This window comes from Colias eurytheme, chromosome 7 (genome assembly GCF_061535395.1).
Source record: "Colias eurytheme isolate Ceu_HAF_F1 chromosome 7, ilColEury1 Martin Lab GWU primary, whole genome shotgun sequence".
In the NCBI taxonomy this organism is placed as follows: Eukaryota; Metazoa; Arthropoda; class Insecta; order Lepidoptera; family Pieridae; genus Colias; species Colias eurytheme.
In genome coordinates, this window is record NC_142986.1 from 6907141 (window position 1) to 6925473 (window position 18333).

General features: G+C 32.1%; 4 protein-coding genes and 1 long non-coding RNA gene across 5 annotated transcripts in view; 3 read left to right on the plus strand and 2 right to left on the minus strand.

Moving 5' to 3' along the window:
• Positions 1 to 15509, plus strand: part of LOC149907107 (uncharacterized) — a 108821-nt gene extending 93312 nt beyond the window's left edge. The window contains exon 8 of the transcript XR_016456969.1: positions 15286 to 15509. The gene's annotated coding sequence lies outside the window, so the exon portion shown is untranslated. The remainder of the gene's footprint in view (positions 1 to 15285) is intronic.
• LOC149907117 (uncharacterized) lies at positions 5 to 1770 on the plus strand. Its single transcript, XM_090104170.1, has one exon. It carries the CDS (start codon positions 338 to 340, stop codon positions 1652 to 1654), a length of 1317 nt encoding a protein of 438 aa, XP_089960296.1. The 5' UTR covers positions 5 to 337; the 3' UTR covers positions 1655 to 1770.
• Positions 1701 to 5780, minus strand: LOC149907118 (nonsense-mediated mRNA decay factor SMG9). Its single transcript, XM_090104169.1, has 8 exons — positions 5643 to 5780; positions 5326 to 5557; positions 4922 to 5056; positions 4268 to 4543; positions 3864 to 4077; positions 3018 to 3197; positions 2114 to 2280; positions 1701 to 1999 (listed from the first exon to the last, which is right to left on the minus strand). Exons 1-8 carry the CDS (start codon positions 5676 to 5678, stop codon positions 1797 to 1799), a joined length of 1443 nt encoding a protein of 480 aa, XP_089960295.1. The 5' UTR covers positions 5679 to 5780; the 3' UTR covers positions 1701 to 1796.
• On the minus strand, positions 8305 to 9259 carry LOC149907119 (uncharacterized). Its single transcript, XR_016456913.1, has 2 exons — positions 9003 to 9259; positions 8305 to 8678 (listed from the first exon to the last, which is right to left on the minus strand). It is a non-coding gene; the product is annotated as an uncharacterized LOC149907119 (long non-coding RNA).
• On the plus strand, positions 9438 to 17162 carry LOC149907120 (uncharacterized). Its single transcript, XM_090104180.1, has 5 exons — positions 9438 to 9988; positions 11334 to 11479; positions 13700 to 13778; positions 14199 to 14408; positions 16923 to 17162. The coding sequence occupies exons 1-5, from the start codon at positions 9689 to 9691 to the stop codon at positions 17016 to 17018; spliced, it is 831 nt and encodes a 276-aa protein (XP_089960306.1). The 5' UTR covers positions 9438 to 9688; the 3' UTR covers positions 17019 to 17162.
• The last annotated feature ends 1171 nt before the right edge of the window (positions 17163 to 18333 follow it).

Below are 18333 nucleotides of genomic sequence, written 5' to 3' on the forward strand. Positions count from 1 at the left end.
CGTCCAAATTTTTACATGTCTGTACTTAAAGGAGGATTTAGGGCTGCATGAAGAATTAAATAGTAGGAGTAAATTAAAGGTTGATGAAGAGGATTTTCACAACAGAGACGACGACCCATTAGAATTAAATAAAAGATTGGAGCCAGTAGACAGTGACGGACACGGACCGTACATACCAGGATCTGCCACAGATCCAGATAAACGACATGATAGTTACGACCTTTTGGTAAAAGACGCAGTTGAACAACTTCATGGTCCTCAAGAAGATAGCAATGATAAATTTTGGCGAAAAGTTGCTGAAAATGCACAGAAAAATGAGCAAAATAATATTGAGAATATGAAATACGCAAAGAAAAGCGCAACACCTAAATTACCGTACGTGAACGTTGCGCAAAATTTTAATTTTGCCAAAGGTATGCATGCGGGAAATTTAGAACATCAACCCTTACCGGACACGTTGGGTTACCGAAATTTAACTAAGGTAGGAGAACACAGAGACTCTGACATCGTAGTGAAACCCTATGCTATAGGTTGGAAGGGTTACGGAGCTTCTGGTCCGACTTGTTGCACAAAAATGCGAGTACATAGACCGAAAACGTGTGATCCTAAAAAAAATGAAACAGAAGCAGACCGAAAGCAACGGCCAGTGACATCAATACAAGATTTGGGCGGTCAGTATAAGAAGCCTTTGTCACTAATGGATTTAGCTATTTGTTGGGATTTTAAAGCGGATGATTCAAGACGAGAGCCTAAACCACCCAAACACATTGATGGATCAAATGGATCTCAAGCACCAGCAGTTTTTACAATGGTGCACACGCCTAAAGAAACATTGGAAGACAATATAGCACCGGGACACTCTCAGTCAATTTTCAACCAGAACCGTATAACACAAGATATAGGACGTCACAGTGTGCCTCATTTTGAAAAAGACATGACCAAAGAGAAACGGAAAGATACCTGTGATGTGCAGCATTGTCCGCAGCATAATCATAGGGAAAATATGCCAAGATCTAAGTCTTCAAGCAGGAAAAGTTCTGCTCAATCACCAAAAAATGGTAAATGTGACGGTGTTAACGGGTGCGGCACCCCATCGAATTCAAACTGTAGTCACGGTTGTTCAGCAGAAAATTTTAAAACCATAAAAGAAGCCTGGACTAGCAATAGCAAAAATTGTAAGGGAATAAATGGCCGTAACCATAGTTTAGAATCGTACGACAAAACCCCTTTAGCGCAAGGGAAACTGCATCAAAGTTCGCCAAACGATTCTCAAATATCTCGCTCGCCAAAAGAGTCGAGTGACGCGGGTAATAACAATGCGAAACATAAGCATTGCATTTCTTGCAACGGATATAAAGCAATGAAAGATGTCAAACAAAAAGAAGATTACAAATTTGCTTTCAAAGCTGGCAATCCCAATTCAGTTCAAAGCCACAGTTCTAATGAGTCGAAAAATGTCAAAATGCCGAAAATGCGTCATCCGTACACAAAGAAATCCTATACCATTCCTACTTTGGCGCCTCCGTTTAGTATTTGGCGGGATGCGAATGCCACAGGATATCCAGAGCATTGGAGATTAGCTAGCGTATACCAACACGCGTATAAGCCACCGGAGCAGCGACGTAAACCTCTCATAAATAGCGTTTTCCAGTAATCAAATTTGGGTCCAAGGGTAATTAATTGTAATAATGACACATCAATAAATAGAATTTCTTTTATTACATCAATTATTATCGTTTCATTTGCGAACACCTGCGTACTTATCTCACTTTCCCGCTTGATAACAGCATTAGCGATTAAGGTAAAAATCGTTCATATTCTAAGAAAAACGTGCACTTCTTTATAGTGTCCCAAGCTCTGTTACAGAAATGGAACCAGCCTTTTTCTGATAGATTCGGGACGTTTGTTATTTGGTGTCTATTAACTCCTAATAGCATCCAACGTAAGCGATGGGCTAATTCTTCGAACGAAGGATGCCCGCGGTAAATTTCTTTGTTACCTAAAAGTGAAATTATTTTATAGTAAATTATATTTATAATTTATTACTAGCATCCGTTTCTATTAGTTACAATTGGGGTTTACTGTACCAAAAAAAAATGTTTAATAAACTTACCGTAATCGCTATAGACTTCCGGCAAAAGGAATAAATTGATTGGTTGACCGCAGCTTTCGACGCTATAGGATTGGTTCACACTATTTACATTGAGACCATTTCTGTTGGCATCACTATATAAGTACATGCCAGAATTTAGTTGCAGATTTGATCTTTGGAATGCTTTCCTGAAAATTTAATTAACATTGTTAAAATGTTTCATATAAGGTAGAGACATTTTACATGTGTTTCACTCATCGATTGTATTAATGTGAAATTATCTAGCAATCATTATTATGTAGCTTCCTGTAGGAGGATACATTTTCGGTTATCCTAACATTATAGTTTCCTGTAGTTGAAATAATTAAAAAAATCTAACAGCTTAAATTAAAATCCATTTTAATATTTGAATAGTATATAAAGTGGTAGGTATTATAATGTTAGACATCATTGAATTGATAAAAATGATAAGAACCTAATTGATATAATAAAAGATATCTAGTTTTAAAGTTCATTACAAAGTTCATTAAATAATTATAATATGATAGCATATTAAAATCTTATAGCTATAGAATTTAGAGCTAGCGCGCACGAGCAACTTTGTCTCCGCAACTATTTTGTCTCCGCAACTATTTTGTCTCTCCCACCTATGGGCTAGTATTAAAGTGCGCGCACGTAGCGACGCAACTCCCCATACAAATTGATGGGAGAGACAAAATAGTTGCGGAGACAAAGTTGCTCGTGCGCGCTAGCTCTTAAAGGCATATATTTTATAGGTGTGTTAGTTACACCACTAAGAACTCAAGAACAGCTGAACAGTTTTTAATAATTTTATGTTTGATGATTGAAACTCTACCTTTACATATTAATATATTCTTAAGTATGAACCTAAACTTATTTTATAGTTTCTAAAGTTTAAACATACCTATACAGATCTTGCATAGTTTTAACACTACTGGGAGTAAAATCTTCTAATTGACACCTATTGTGAAGTAATAATAAATGTGGATTACATTCTCCAGACAATGTTGATTCTGAATTGTCTTGAGTAACATTGGTGCTTGCAGACAGTGAGGGTTTTAGCATCTCAGCTGTTTGTATGTACCTAGAAGATATCAATTGACAATTAAAAATAATAATACATATTAAACATGAAATTGAGTAGTTTTATTATTTCAGTCCCCCTGTTTATGTCACAAATTAAAAATGCTTTTCGCCCACTAATGAAGAACTTTTTACAATTTTACCCGAAGGAAAGGATCATTGGTAGTAACGATCAAAACTGTGCGGAGCGGCAACGTCGCATGCATAGCATGACAAGCGACTGACGCGGCGTTGTCGCTCGTCTTGTGTTCGCTGTGCGGCACACACGGTTAAATTTCACTGCTCAATTGAGATGCTAGTTGTAAGGAAACTTAGACAATATGTAGCGTGACCTACGATCGCATGAAGCAATGGGGACGTAACAAATATGCAAAATTCGCCATTTGTTATTTGAAGGTAGCATGCATTCATTCAATCATAACATGTCCATTGTCCATAGACAATCGGATTTATAGTTTCAAATTAAACTGTAATTGTACTTTTTCGCATTTTTTGTCAACAACGCCATCTATGGTATTCGGTTTAATAAGATGGTGGAATAGAATAACAATTAACAATACATGTACAGATCCATCATAACTTTATAAATATAATTTTTTTTACTCAAGTATAAGTATGCAAGTTTTTCTATAAAATTCTGACTGTGTTACTAAGAAAGGAACCTTACCTTATAAAGTTATAATCAGTAAACCAATCCTGTACTGCAATTAGAACATGGCAAATTGCCATTAAATATGACGCTATTTGCAAGCAATCAACTGTGACTATATTAGCACTTCTAGAAGTTATTGTACTTATATTTGTGTCAATTAAGCATGGCGACCAAAGGGGCTGGCAGTCCAGGAGTATAACACGGTCACTTGTTACATACATATCTACACCTAAAATAGAAATACAAGAATATGAAGTTATATTACATCAATATACATTTCTAAAGGAATTAATTCAGTTATCTACTGGTGAAAAAAGTTAAAAGAGTAGAGTTAAGAGGTTTTATTTGAGCCTATCCAAAATTAAATCTTTTTCCATATAAAATATTGGCAAAATTATAATATGAGAAATAATACACACCCCTAGTACATTGGCTGCCCCTCTCTATTTGTTCAATGTTTTGCATATTAAATATAAACGGACTAGTATTGCTGATATTTTCCTTTTTTTCTTTTTTATCATTATCAATAAAATTCAGATTCTCCATTTTATTTTCTACACTGTTAACATTTGACTCAAAACCTTGATTTTCTTCTGGCACTTCATGTGAATGTAATATTTCATGACATAGGTCATCAATTGGTTTGTTCTGGTTAATAAGATTCATTATTAAAGATTTGCCCACTCCTTGCATACCTAAAAAAAGTAATGAAGTGAAGAATTCATCATTGACAGAATATTTTTACTAGCAGTCCGCCCTTGCTTCGCCCTTGGTATAAGTTTAAGTTTTCTCTCCATAAGAACTATCTTCATACTTCAAGAAATATTATAAAGAAAGAATTAACAAGATTGCTTCAGGTGTTCTTGAGATTGGCGCTTAGCAACAAATTTGGCGATTCATTTATATAATATAGATTATAGATTATAATTCATAACAATCTAATTTGATGGTAATTATTTAATCAATAATTAATCTATGAAATAATAAAATTGATAATACTTATACAAAATAGCTTTTTTTTACATATTGAGTCATATGAAAATGTTATGAACTTGGTAAAAAATATATATTACCTATAACACCGATAACCAAATAATTTGTATTGTTATCATTCAAAAACTCAAGTGCTGCAAGGTTGAATTCCAAATTTTCATCAAGTAACTTCATTGGTTCTGTCATTACCTTCAAAGGGGGGCATGGTTTATGCTCTGAAAAAGATAAATAATTATTAATAATTGAGTGGTGGATTAGTTAGTAAATAACTATTAATAAATGTTAGTGATTGATCCATTTAAAACTAAATAATCTTTGTTTAACAATATTTAGAATAATATAAGAATATCCTTGAATAATAAATGACTAGGTTAAACAAGTGTAGACAAATCCACGCAGGTATATTAATCTCATAATATAAGTGCGGAGGGCTGTCCTTGTGCTGTAGTGAACAACTTTATTCAGGTAATAGATTTACAAGTACCTTTTTTCTCCTTTGATTCATTTTGTGCTATTTTGTTCGGTTGTGGTCCTTCGTCTATAGTTTGTGACTTAGGACTAACTGGTCTTTCATCCTTTGGGGCACTTTGCTCACGAGTTTTTAGTATTATTGTAGGCTGTTTCTCCTTGTCCGCTTTTTCTTTTTGTTCTTTTGTTGTTTCACGATCCGATTTGAGAATTACGGGTCTTTTTGCAATAGGTGAATTTATGATTTCCTGAAAATTTTCAAAGGTTTTTAAATGGATTTATAATAACAATTATATTTTTATGTGTGAGTTTATTAAAAAAATTGCAATAAACCTTCGTTATAATGACTTTTTTTTTCTTTTCTGCCATCTCTATTGGTTGTTTATATTAAATCAGCAGAAATTGATAATTATTTTAAAATAATGTTGATACTTGATTATTGTTTGTGTTTTGAACACTTTTGAAGTTTTCTTAACCTCTCACGTCAGAATGAGTCAATGACATTTTGATATTGTCAGAATAATCAATAAGTGTTGCCGCCTTCAAAGATAGGCATTTGACTAACGTTGTGGTTAGCTTCTATTAAGCATTCTGTGGTTGTGGTAAGGGCACAGAATACATAATAGTAGCTAAACGCTAGTATGGGTTTAAATCACGTTTAAATAATCTTATATATAAAAATGAATCGCAAAATGTGTTGGTAAGCGCATAACTCGAGAACGGCTGAACCGATTTCGATAATTCTTTTTTTATTATATTCCTTGAAGTACGAGGATGGTTCTTATGTAGAGAAAACGTAAATATTATGTACCACGGGCGAAGCCGGGGCGGACCGCTAGTGTCATATAAAAAAAGATTTTCAACATCGATCATCACAAGAAGAATGACAAGAAGTCCTAGTTAATCATTCTTACATTCAAACGTAGTTAATGGAGATTACTCCACGTTTCGACGATGTATAAGTTCAAAATCACACAAAAATTGAACATTCAAAAAGTAGTACAAGTCGCCACCGACTTTGACTTTGACTTTGACTATTGCACGCCTCATAAGCGAAGCGTTGAGGTGGGTACTACTGTCACTTCGCGCAAAACATCTGATTTTTCAAACTTAAAATGTCTTTATGTATCATACATTGCACTTGTAAGATAATACATACACACACATATTAAGAAAAAACACTATTTTTAACGTTCATGATATTTTTGATGTCATTTTTGTTATTTAAACTAGTTAAAAAACAGTTTAAAAAAGTTCTGTCTTGGACGTCCGTGTGTCTGTATGTGCGGATCCTTTTTCTTGTTAACACGATAGCGACCGAAATACTTTACTAATCGAGTCTTTTTTTTTCTCTTACGCTTGAGTATACTCAGGAATAGAACCCTTTCATTTTTCAGGGTCTGATTCGATGTGGTTTAATTGTTATTAAATAAACAAAAATAATAATTAATAAATATTTATTAAAAAAAAATTATGAGGCGTGCACTTTTGGATTTTCCAAATTTTTTTTTTTTACTTGTTTGAAGGTGGTTAAATATTTTGTTAAAAATATTTAATTTCTATATTTACCTGTATTAAAATTATATAGACAGTTTTTTATGGTTTTCTCGTGAATGCCAAAACTAGATGAAAATGGGACCAAATGGATGGAACTGTGTCTCAAATAAAAAGTTACAATCGAATTTTGATCCTCCTCCTCAAATGACGTTTTGTAATAATTTTAGTAATTTTATGGGTATCATTTAAGCTATCACCAATTTAATTAGTTTTGTGTTTCTTAAATAATAAGTTTTGTCCTCAAAATAGTAGATCTGTCACCAAAATGTAGTCACCAAACAATGCAAAATCAGTTCCACAATAAATCACCTAAAATCCTGAGATATAAGGTCTAGTACCAAAAAAATGTTTTTGTATGTATTATAATAGGTGTGTAATAAGTATTTAAGCAAACTAATTTAAAGAGATCACCAATAAATCATATTATGTTACTAGAAAATTGCATTAGGTAAGTTCAAATAAAAAATTAGGGTTGTGATCATCATCGATTCAACCAAAAGATTCTGCTCTCAGAGGAAATTGCTCTGAGATTCTGCTACTTAACTAGACTCCCAAGGTTCTAAATTTCCACTGGTAGTATAAACTATATTTAAATAAAATTTTTAGCAGAGTAGTAAATAAAACAATTAAAGTCAAAATAATCAATATTTATTGTTTAAAATAATTACCACTGAACAATCAGCGCTGGTTTAAAATAGCTGGCTTATGGCTAGCAGAATAGTAGATAAAACACTTAATTAAAGTTAAAATAATCAATATTTATTCTTAAAAATGATAACCACTGAATAATCATTTGGTCATCATTGGTCAATTTTTAAAGCGCGCCATTTTGTCTCCGCCCCTTTGATCATTTTTTCATTAAAATTATAAATTGATGTAGGTATTAAATTGGTAACGAATACTATTAATTTAATATCTGAACGAAATAAAATGTTACTACTGTATTGGTGACAAAATATCAAATAAAAAGGAGTCGCAGTCAGGGATCGATAATCGATTTATTTGGTGACAGATCTGCCATTCTGAGCACAGAGCTATTATTTAAGTAACAAAACTGTTATTATAAGAACGAAGTTTATATTCATGTAATGCAATATAATTTTATTGGTTATCGATCTCTTATTTTACACATATATTAACATTAATTTGATAATTCATACCTGGGAACAATTTTTGTTTATCTGAGAACGAAAATATTTCGTGGTGATAGATCTATTTATTAGGTGATACAACTTGATGACAAATATCAATTTTGGTGATAGAAAATATACAGTGCGACACAAAAGAGATGAAAATAAATGAGGGCGCCACCGTCGCTCATATAGCAACACTGATACTGCGACGCAAGCGATCTTGATACTATAGAATAAAAATCCAAAAATCTATATAATATAATCTAAAATAAATACCGCGATTTAAACCGTTATAATTCTTTCATTGTAGCAATAGTGTAATTTAAGACAAAAATACATTAGTATTTTAATTGACCTACCTAGGTCAAATTTTACTTAAATGTATTTGGAATTAGTTATTTTATAAAAATCGGTCAAGTGTTTAGACTGCAGAGGCGCACATAGAATCAAACATACAAACAAACAAGCATACATGCAGCTCAAACACATTACCCTCTATCTGGGTCCGTCGGGTAGAAAAAAACAAGGCGATTTGAAAACCACATATTTTTATTTTTTTTGTAGATAAATTTTGTACATTAATATAATTCATCAAAATCTAAATATTCTACTCCTTCAAAGGACTGATCATCACTCTGTTTCGAAGTACTGGCAAGAGGGTACGGGGCATCTTCAGTATCTGTAAATATGATACAGTAAATATGATTTTTTTTCTCATGGTTTGATTGATTAATAGATAGATAGCTGTATGAAAACAGTTATCACTATACTATGTAGTAAAATCTAAACTAGGTACTTTATTTGAGGCTGGTTGGATTGGATATAACTTCTTGACTCAAATTGTGCTGGTCGCACTATAAAAACTAGTTTTTGTTTACATACAAATAACCTCAAATTAAATTGCGAAAACGTAATAATCGCCATACATACATACATTAAACACTCGTTACTAATGGAATATTCTATTTTACGTAGTACTGAGCAAAAATTAATGGAATCTCACCGGTATATTCTGCTGTACGTTTGTAAACGTTTTCCAAATCAGTCAATAAATTTCCAGCTTGAAATTCGGACAAACACCGAATAAAAACTTTATACACCACATCACGGACACCGCTACGTTTAACCTTTTTCATGATGTCTCCTTTTTTATTTAAATTTCTTGTTCTAAATAACAATTTTATCTCAATAATTCTCCTCTTCACGAAAAAAACAACAAATTTTTATTCAACTTGACAGCTACATTGCCAATTCAGGGTTGCCAGGTAATGAAAAACGAATTAGTTCCAAAATAATTAATTTCATCTCTTATATGTCGTACTATAGTTCCCTAATTTTATATCTATTTTATGTACCTGGTAACATATTATAATGCTAGTCGGAAATCGGAACGTCGGAAGTTCTACAAGTCTCATTTGTCAATTTTATTACATTCATACATTGATATTTTTGTTAATGTCACTTGCCCTTCAAGAAAGAACTAAGAAAATAATTCGGAAGTTATTTTAAACAACTCTTTCTTTGTTCCAAATTTCTGAATCGCAATTAAAATAGCAATATCATAAAGTAACGGCGCTTAACGATTAAGGCGTTTGTTCAGAGTTTTTATCAGCCGTCGCCGTAGTTGATGCTCGCGTGCGTAGTTAGTGAGCATATTTCTTTAAATTAGAATATCATTGTGGTTTCGAAATGTCTCGGTTGGAGTACTTGTCCACTGTAACCCTTTTTTATTTGTTGGTGATATTAAATAATGTGCACACTCAAGATGTATGTGTTAAAAAGGGTCCGTGTAAATGCGAATTTTCTAATGGCACTGGTATCGACTTAGCGGCTGCAGCGAAGGCTACATTTTACACCACCCAAACGTTTGAGCTACAAATGGGCGGTGCTGAATATGTCCTTAGTACATATTATTACCATCCTTGTTTTGATGTGACGCCTAGTGTAAATAGTTCAAAGCCCGGCACCGGTTGCGACAGTCCATTGTCGGTAAGTTGAAAATTAGGGATGTAACGATACATGATTTTGCCGATACGATACCGATACCGATATTTGTAGTAATGTATCGGCGATACCGATACCGATACCGATATCGATGGCTTGGTAGAAAAATATAATAATAAATAATAGTGAATTATGCATAAAAAGAGACAACTGTTAATCGTATTCTTTTAAATAAAAATGCCAAATCAAAAAACAACAAAACCATTTATTTTAGTATTATTATTTTACGAAGTCAGTTAAACTTTAAGTAATACACATACAATCAGTACCTAATAAAAGTTTACTATAATGGTAGAGTTTTTTCAGAAAACAAAGTGCGCACGCGCGGGCGGCCTCCCGCATCGTTCATTGGGCGCGGATTTTTGAATTATTTGATATCAAAAAAATTGGTTGTTTGTAAAGTAGGTTTACGATCGAGATGTTTACGTGATAACATAATGCAGTGGCAGCGCTCGAGATGAAACGGGAGATCGGTCCGTCTCTCTCTCGTTATACCTGCGATCGCGCTCGTGAGGTTTTGGTGTGACACAAGTTTATGAACATGTCACCCGACTAAAACGATTTTAAAAACGTTATCACGTTAAAAATTAAAAAAATTCAAAATTATTTATTTCTTTCCTTTACATAAAGAAATTTGTGATTGGAACACTCCTAGTAAGCAAATAAAATGCTTGTGTCAGGAGGTTGCGCTCTTCCTTAACACTATTACAGAAACAGAAATAAAACAATATGAATGAATACAATGCAAAAACATAAAAGAAAAGAAAGAATTTAATAAAAAAAATATCGGTATCGGTTGATTTATTATCGGCGATACCGATATATCGGCTTGCCGATATATCGGCCGATATATCGGTATCGGTATCGGTATCGTTACATCCCTATTGAAAATCATTGAGACGTATCTATCTACGAATGTGCAATTTCTTTAAAGATACAATTAACATCATTACTCCAGTATTCAATATTGTATAGTTGGTTCATAGAACTGTTAATTTTTATTATTTTTTATATGATAGCTGTGTAATAATTATAACATGTTGAATATTATGTTATATAAAAACTAATCATTTATTAACCACTGGTTTAACTACTTACATGCATAATATCTTGATAACCTGATTTATTTATGCAATCCTCAAGACATTATGTGTTTTTCAGTAACTGTAAGTATATAATTTTCATACTTAATTTTTATAAAAGATTTTCAATTCGTTCACAAATTATTTTCAATAAACCCTCATGTTAATATAATGTCAACGCTCAATAAATAGAAAATGCTAGGGATTTTAAGCACTATGTCCACAATAATCTGGTTTAATATTTTCAGCTATGCCGTCATGTGGATAGGTTCAACTATAACATAACAACCAAGACATATGTCGCAGATGGAGGTATCTATGAAAAAATGGGTGTTACCAATCTATCTGATTTCAGTTCTGATGGAAAATCAATCATTTATACCAATCTACCATCGTGAGTTTAATCAATATTATTTTAGATATATTTAGTTATGACCTTATATTCATATTGTGATTAGCTGTTAGATCAGATGTAGTTTAGCACCATTTCCCTTTTTTGTGTTTTCTCTTCATAAGTCCTTGTGTCTTGACAAAAATTTTAAAAAAATTGCATAATTGTTCAAGCCATTGTTGAATTTTACGCTTAGGAACACATTTAGCAGTTTCTTTTTATTATATAAATTGAACACTATTTTTTTTTTAGAAAGACAGTGAAGTCCTCTAGCTTGAAATGATTTTGAATTTTTGAATAAGCACTATTATGTGAATATCATAATATAAAAGTAGAGCAATTTAGTAGCCATCTACTAATGTATAGAAAATTTAATTAACTCCATGAAACCTTTGCATGCCTTCTCCTAATCACCATAATTAAGTTAACTTTGCAAATTAAAAAATGTGTTACTAATTTCTGGAAAACTATTTGAGTAATAGTAAAAGACACAAATGTCTATTTTACATTGATAAAAAATTGGAATTATTTTCCTTTAATTTAGGCACATTATTTAATACTTTATTATATAAGTAATCAACTTGACCAAGTCACAAAATCAAAACAAGTTTCTAAGACACTTAAAGTGGGTGAAAATAATTATTCAAACCTGTTTGGGCTCAGTTTTTTGACCTTCATTCTTTATGGTTTAGAGATAAAACTATAGCATGTTAGTGAAGGTCTATTATAATAGTATTGAATAATAATTATGGAAATGAGATTTTTATATATTATATGTAACAGAATGAAATTTTAATCTATATTTCTTTATATTTATTGAAAAAAGAAAATTATAACTTTTTAAATTGATAACTAATAAAACTAAATGTTGAAACCTGTATATCTTAATTTTTGTTCTAAATCAATTGCTCTAAAACATATCATTCGCTTAAATTTTAGGTCAAATATAATAAACTATAATGATTATAGAATATAATGTATACTGTAGCAGTCAATTTGTTCTCCTTGGCTCTATATTCTATAGACAAAACAGTTGTTTAAAGGTAAACATCATACAAATTTACATTAAAATTAATTTATTATAAGATAAGTATTTTTAATGGTACCTGTTTTTCATTTTATCATAATTGGATAAAATGTAGTTACTATTGATAACATAAATGAAATGTTGTTATTAATTAAGTTGCTGCTACATCTAAATGAGTACATAATATGTGTAAAATAAATGTATCAAAATTGTAGGTATTTAAAGTTGTTTTAGCATTAATATATATTATATATATATACACCTATATATACATATAGCACCTCGTTAAGTCGAACCTCGATAAGTCAAAAACCTCCAAATCTCGAAAAAATGTTTTGTTCCCTTCCCTTCAAACACGAAAACCTCCATTACTTGAAAATTTGACCCTCTGTTAGTCGAAATAATCACCGAGTCCCTCCAAGCCATTTTGGTACATATTTTCACTCTATAACTCGAAAAATCAAATTTGACCTCTGTATCTCGAACATAGCAAATTAGCAACGTTTTATTTTACAACCTTTATAACTTGATGATTTTGAATTTATTACCTGTATTGTTCGTATTACAAAAATAAGTTACCGACTTTAAGAACTTGCCGACAGTGCAAGTACACTATTGTTTCTTGAAAACATTTTAGGAGTATACGATAATTAATTTATGACTCACGAAACACGTGTTTGCATTAAGTATCTGATGACGAAATTATCGATTCAGTAGCTCAGAAAACCGATACTAATGATTAAGATGACATAGAAGACGTGAATAGTACATGCGCTCCATGGGTTTCCATCAAAGAGGCAAGAACCGCATTGAATACCTTACGAAATTTTATAAAGCAAACCAGTATCTCTGAAGAAGAAGAATTTTCTGCTCTTTATTGATTAGAAAATGCTGTATAGATATAGATGAGAACAACCAAATTATCTAAAGCAAAAAAAATTTATAAGAATAAATCTCAAACTCTTTATGTCGAATCAAAATCCGCCTAAGTCGAAATCCTCCATAAGTTGAAAACTCTATAACTCGAATTTTTAGGCGTCCCCCTTGATATTCGACTTATAGAGGTGCTACTGTATTATGTTACATATTCGTCACATGTTCTAAAAATAGGAAAACAGAGAATCAAAAGGAAAGACATGACATATATACCTCAAGATTATATAAAAATAGATACTTTAAAAATATTTTTTTTTCAGATCAACAATTGTTATGCTAGTCTGTGCCCAATCTGAGGGAGAACTGAATGTGTACTCGTTAGCAGAACCTAATAAAATTGTAAGTATTTATTGTAGTATTGACATTACTAGCTTCTGTTTGAGTATGTTCATGAAAAAGTTGTTGAAAATAGTGAAATGACTTTGAAAATATTGTAAAGTGTAAACAGTAAACAATTTATTATTTATCAAAAATGTAGCGCAAAAATTACATAAGCTACAGAAGTCATAAAGATTAGGATAAGATATAAAAGCATTTATGTATTATCACTTGCAATTGTATAATGAAAAAGTACTATCATATGATCTAACATAAACTGTATTATATCAAATTATTATACTTCTATTAAAATATCAATAATACATATTGACATATCTTGCATAAATGCATTCACAGATCATTTTATTTTATAAGCTTATCAGCTTAACCCAAAACACAATTTTCGATTATCTATATGTATAATTTACCTGCTTTTTTCAGGTACTCAGCTTTTATACAAGACATGCATGTTTAACATTGATTGAAGAAATAGGGAGGTCTTTGGGGTCAACTCTGTTGATTATATTCTTCTCCTGTGTAATCTTCTACCTGGTCCTCGGAGTTTGTACCAAGAAATTCTTGATGGGAGCTACAGGTTTAGAAGTTGTTCCGAACCTTGCTTTTTGGATGGACCTACCTACTCTTGTGAAGGTAAACTATTGAACCATATCCAAGTAATTATATATATCTTCTTCTTATATATAAAATTCTCGTGTCACAATGTTAGTCTGCATACTCCTCCGAAACGGGTGGACCGATTCTCATGAAATTTTCTGTGCATATCGGGTAAGTCTGAGAATCGGCCAACATCTATTTTTCATATGTACCACGGGCGAAGCCGGGGCGGACCGCTAGTTATATATAAACGCAACATTTTTTAAAAATGTATGGATGTTACTCGTTCATGCAAAAACTGTGTAGCAGATTTTGATGATAGTAAGCCGTGACGTAGCTTATGCCCCAGCCACACGACTCGACGAGTGGTATGGGAAGTGACGAGGGAAGTAGGCAGGGACGTAGTGTGGCCACGTTACTCGTCATGCCACTCGTCGTGCTCATCGTCCTGCTCACTGCTGTCGGCTTTTGCGCGCGAGTCAAAGGACCGGCAATACGAGTGCGAATTAGGGATGGGCGTCATGGAATCAACGGACTAGTTAAATTAACCGTCTATATGTACACTCAACGATTCGACTAGTCCATCGCTCACCAATGCACTAGTTGAATTCAACGGCTAAACAGTCTTATTGATAAGAATAAATTCTTTTCTTTGAAGTTTTTTAAAAAAAATATTTTTGGTTTACAAGACCAATGTTTTGAATTTAAACTATAAAAACAAACGATAATAAGTTTTTTAGTAATACTTTTTTTAGGGAGTATAATTTTTGTAAGAAAGCATAAATATTTATTAATTGTTTTATTGAGATTAGAATTTATTGTTTTAAGAATTTATTTAATAATAGTTATTTATTTTACACATGGACTAGTCGAAGATTTTAATTAGTTGAATGACTAGTTGATGAACGACATTTAACCTTAGATTACAAAATAAAATACAGATGGAGCATGTCAATCATTGATCGACCTTGTCAAAGAAAATACGAAATCAAAAAGGAATACGTTCCTCCGCTAGTGCTATAGCGATTCTAGTGTCATGCAATACGTCAAAAGGGGTTTGATATTTTAGTAAAAAAATGCTGTCTTGTGATATTAAAACGCTGTAAAACTTGTTCCCGAAAACAAACAAAAAGATAAAACATCGTTTTACAGATTTTCTGTAGATTATTTGGCTTATTTAATTTTGTATACAAATAATAATTTTACAAATACGAAGGAATTCAAAACTTCAACGTATGCTGCCAGTATTTTGAAAATGAATTTGCCATTTTTAGGGGTAAAATGGTTAAAAGATATTCGGGGTAGTGCTGTTGGATTTTTCGATCGTGAATGTGATTATTTGTATAGTGCAATAAAAGTTCATGGTCATTATTAGATTATTTTAAAAAGCATTATACATTTTTTTGTTACTTTTATAAAAAGCGTCGTTTTCGCTTGCGATTTAATTCATGTGAACACATGATGGATATGATGAAAATAAAATGTCCAGCATTCTCGACTAAAAACTACCGCTATTCGCATTCATATGTTTTGAAAAATAAAAACTTTTTTTTAATGTAATTTATTTAATAAATTTAATGTAATTTATTTAATAAAAATTGAATAAAATTATTTTGTCCATGTATAGATAACTTTAGTAGATACTAGCTAGATAGGTGATAAAATAATTTTTACAATATTATAAAATAATATCAAAAACCCGAATTTATATTAAAATAAAAATTAAAACATGACTGCTAATAATTTATGTAGCTTACGTCACTACCACCACAGCTACCTTCATAATTCAGATGATTGCAATGACACCTCACAAGTCACAACTCAAAATCGATCCAACAGTTTATACTGCAGGGCGTGTCAAAGAAATATTATACATACATACCTACACTCGAAAAACATAACCCTCTTTCTTCCGTAGTCGGGCAAAAATTTGGGAAATTTTTCATTATCTGGTAACATAACACGCACACAGAAGCACCGTGTACGTACAGTGCAACGGCGAAATGACAGCACACATAGCTTTATGGAAATGACGATAAATTATTCGGTTTAGTTCGGCAACGCTCCATCTGTCTTTTATTTTGTAATCTAAGCATTTAACTATCTAGTCTCGTTGATGAAAAATACGTCGACGACCCATCCCTAGTGAAGAGCGTCGCGATTAATCGCGCGAGTAGAGCAGTGTGTGGCCAGACGGCAATATCGAGGCGAGCGGCAGCGCGATGAGCAGGACGAGGAGCAGCACGAGTAGCAGGACGAGTAGCATAGTGTGGCTGGGGTATTATGTACCAAAATGAAATGAATTCTCTGAAAAATGAATAAATTAAATGAACTCTAGAAGTTTTTTAGTGATACCATGTGTTTGAAAAAATGTACATCAATGCAATTAAAACAACTGTCCAACATTTTTATATTTTTTATTCCAACTTCTTTATAAATTTTAACCCATTGAGCCCCGAACGGCCCAATCAGTCCACGACACAATAGATTTTCTATTGTGTCTGTGATTCCAGGGCCTGAGTTATTAATATACATTTCATTATTTTCCAGGACGGCTGGGTGTTTGCGATAAACGGTTTCAAATTGCCCACACGTGGCGCCGGACCCGTGACGTCACCGGACCCCAACAGCTACGATAGCATATAACATCAGGACCTCACCGAGGGCCAATTGGTACTCATTGAGTAGACTGGACTGATACCATGTGCTATGTGGTGAATATTCTTAGTATTGCACTCTGTGGAAGGGAACTATGGTCCTTGATCTTGAATAATATGTATCGGTAGTCATTTGGCCAAATCAGTCAAAATATTTAAAATATTTTTGTATATGTTTGATTGAATAGAAATGGCAGTCGATTTGTAAATTAAAGATTTTATCGGATTTAAACGCGATTTATCATTATATTATTATTCCGACGTTTCGCACATTTTGCACGGTCTCCTCGTGACCACTCTCGCTGCAGTGATAGAATCTTTAATTTCTAAATGTATAATGCTCGCGTAAAATCAAACACAAGAAAATACTGGCAGTCAATTTGTCATAATTTGATATGAAATAGCTGGTAGCTAGAGATTTTGCTAAGAAGGAATGTAATAAACTATAAAGATTCACTTCTCTGATTGAAAAGGGACAATAGTTCAGTTCCACACAAATAAAAGGATTGAAAAGACATTTAAACTTTGTAATAGTATTAATGTTTAATATACTCGTAAAGGCTATTAACTCCATTATTAGGAAATTATTTGCTTTATCATAGCGATTGTATTTGATATTAATAAAATGTTTTTAATAATGGTAGGAATCAAATTGTTACAGAATTTTGAGAAAAAGTCAATGGTGTAGTTGGTACACCATTGATTTTTCGTACATATTATATTTCATACTAAGGATATTAACTTTGGCTTATTGATCTAAGTTTTTATAAGATGTTTTTGTTTGTCCACCCGTCACTAGTCTAGTTATGCATATTATCACCTCATTATATCTATGCATAGATTTATCATTTCACTATAGATAGGTTTAATTTGTTGCCTTAGTTTATATTCCGTTTAGTGTCCATCTTGAATGCAATGCAAATGTATAATAAAACGTTAGTAATATATGACTTGTTTTTCGTAAATATATACATAACTAAATGACAACCATATCTATATATAAGAAGTTTTTAAAGTATGCGTGCTCTATGGTGCGAAAATTGTAATGCACCTCTTAATAATAGTTTATTATTTGCTTCGAAAATAAAATGTACCGATAAAGATGGTTTTTACTGTATTTTGTAACAGTTTATTAAATCTTTGTAAATCGCCAATGTTTTGCTCAATAATTTTTAGGTATACTTTATTTTTCAAAACGATTTACATTTACTAAGCTTCGAATACTGGATATATACATATTTTAGTTTTTTAAGAAAATTCTCGGCAAATGAACAAAAAGCTATATAAATATTTATATGAATATT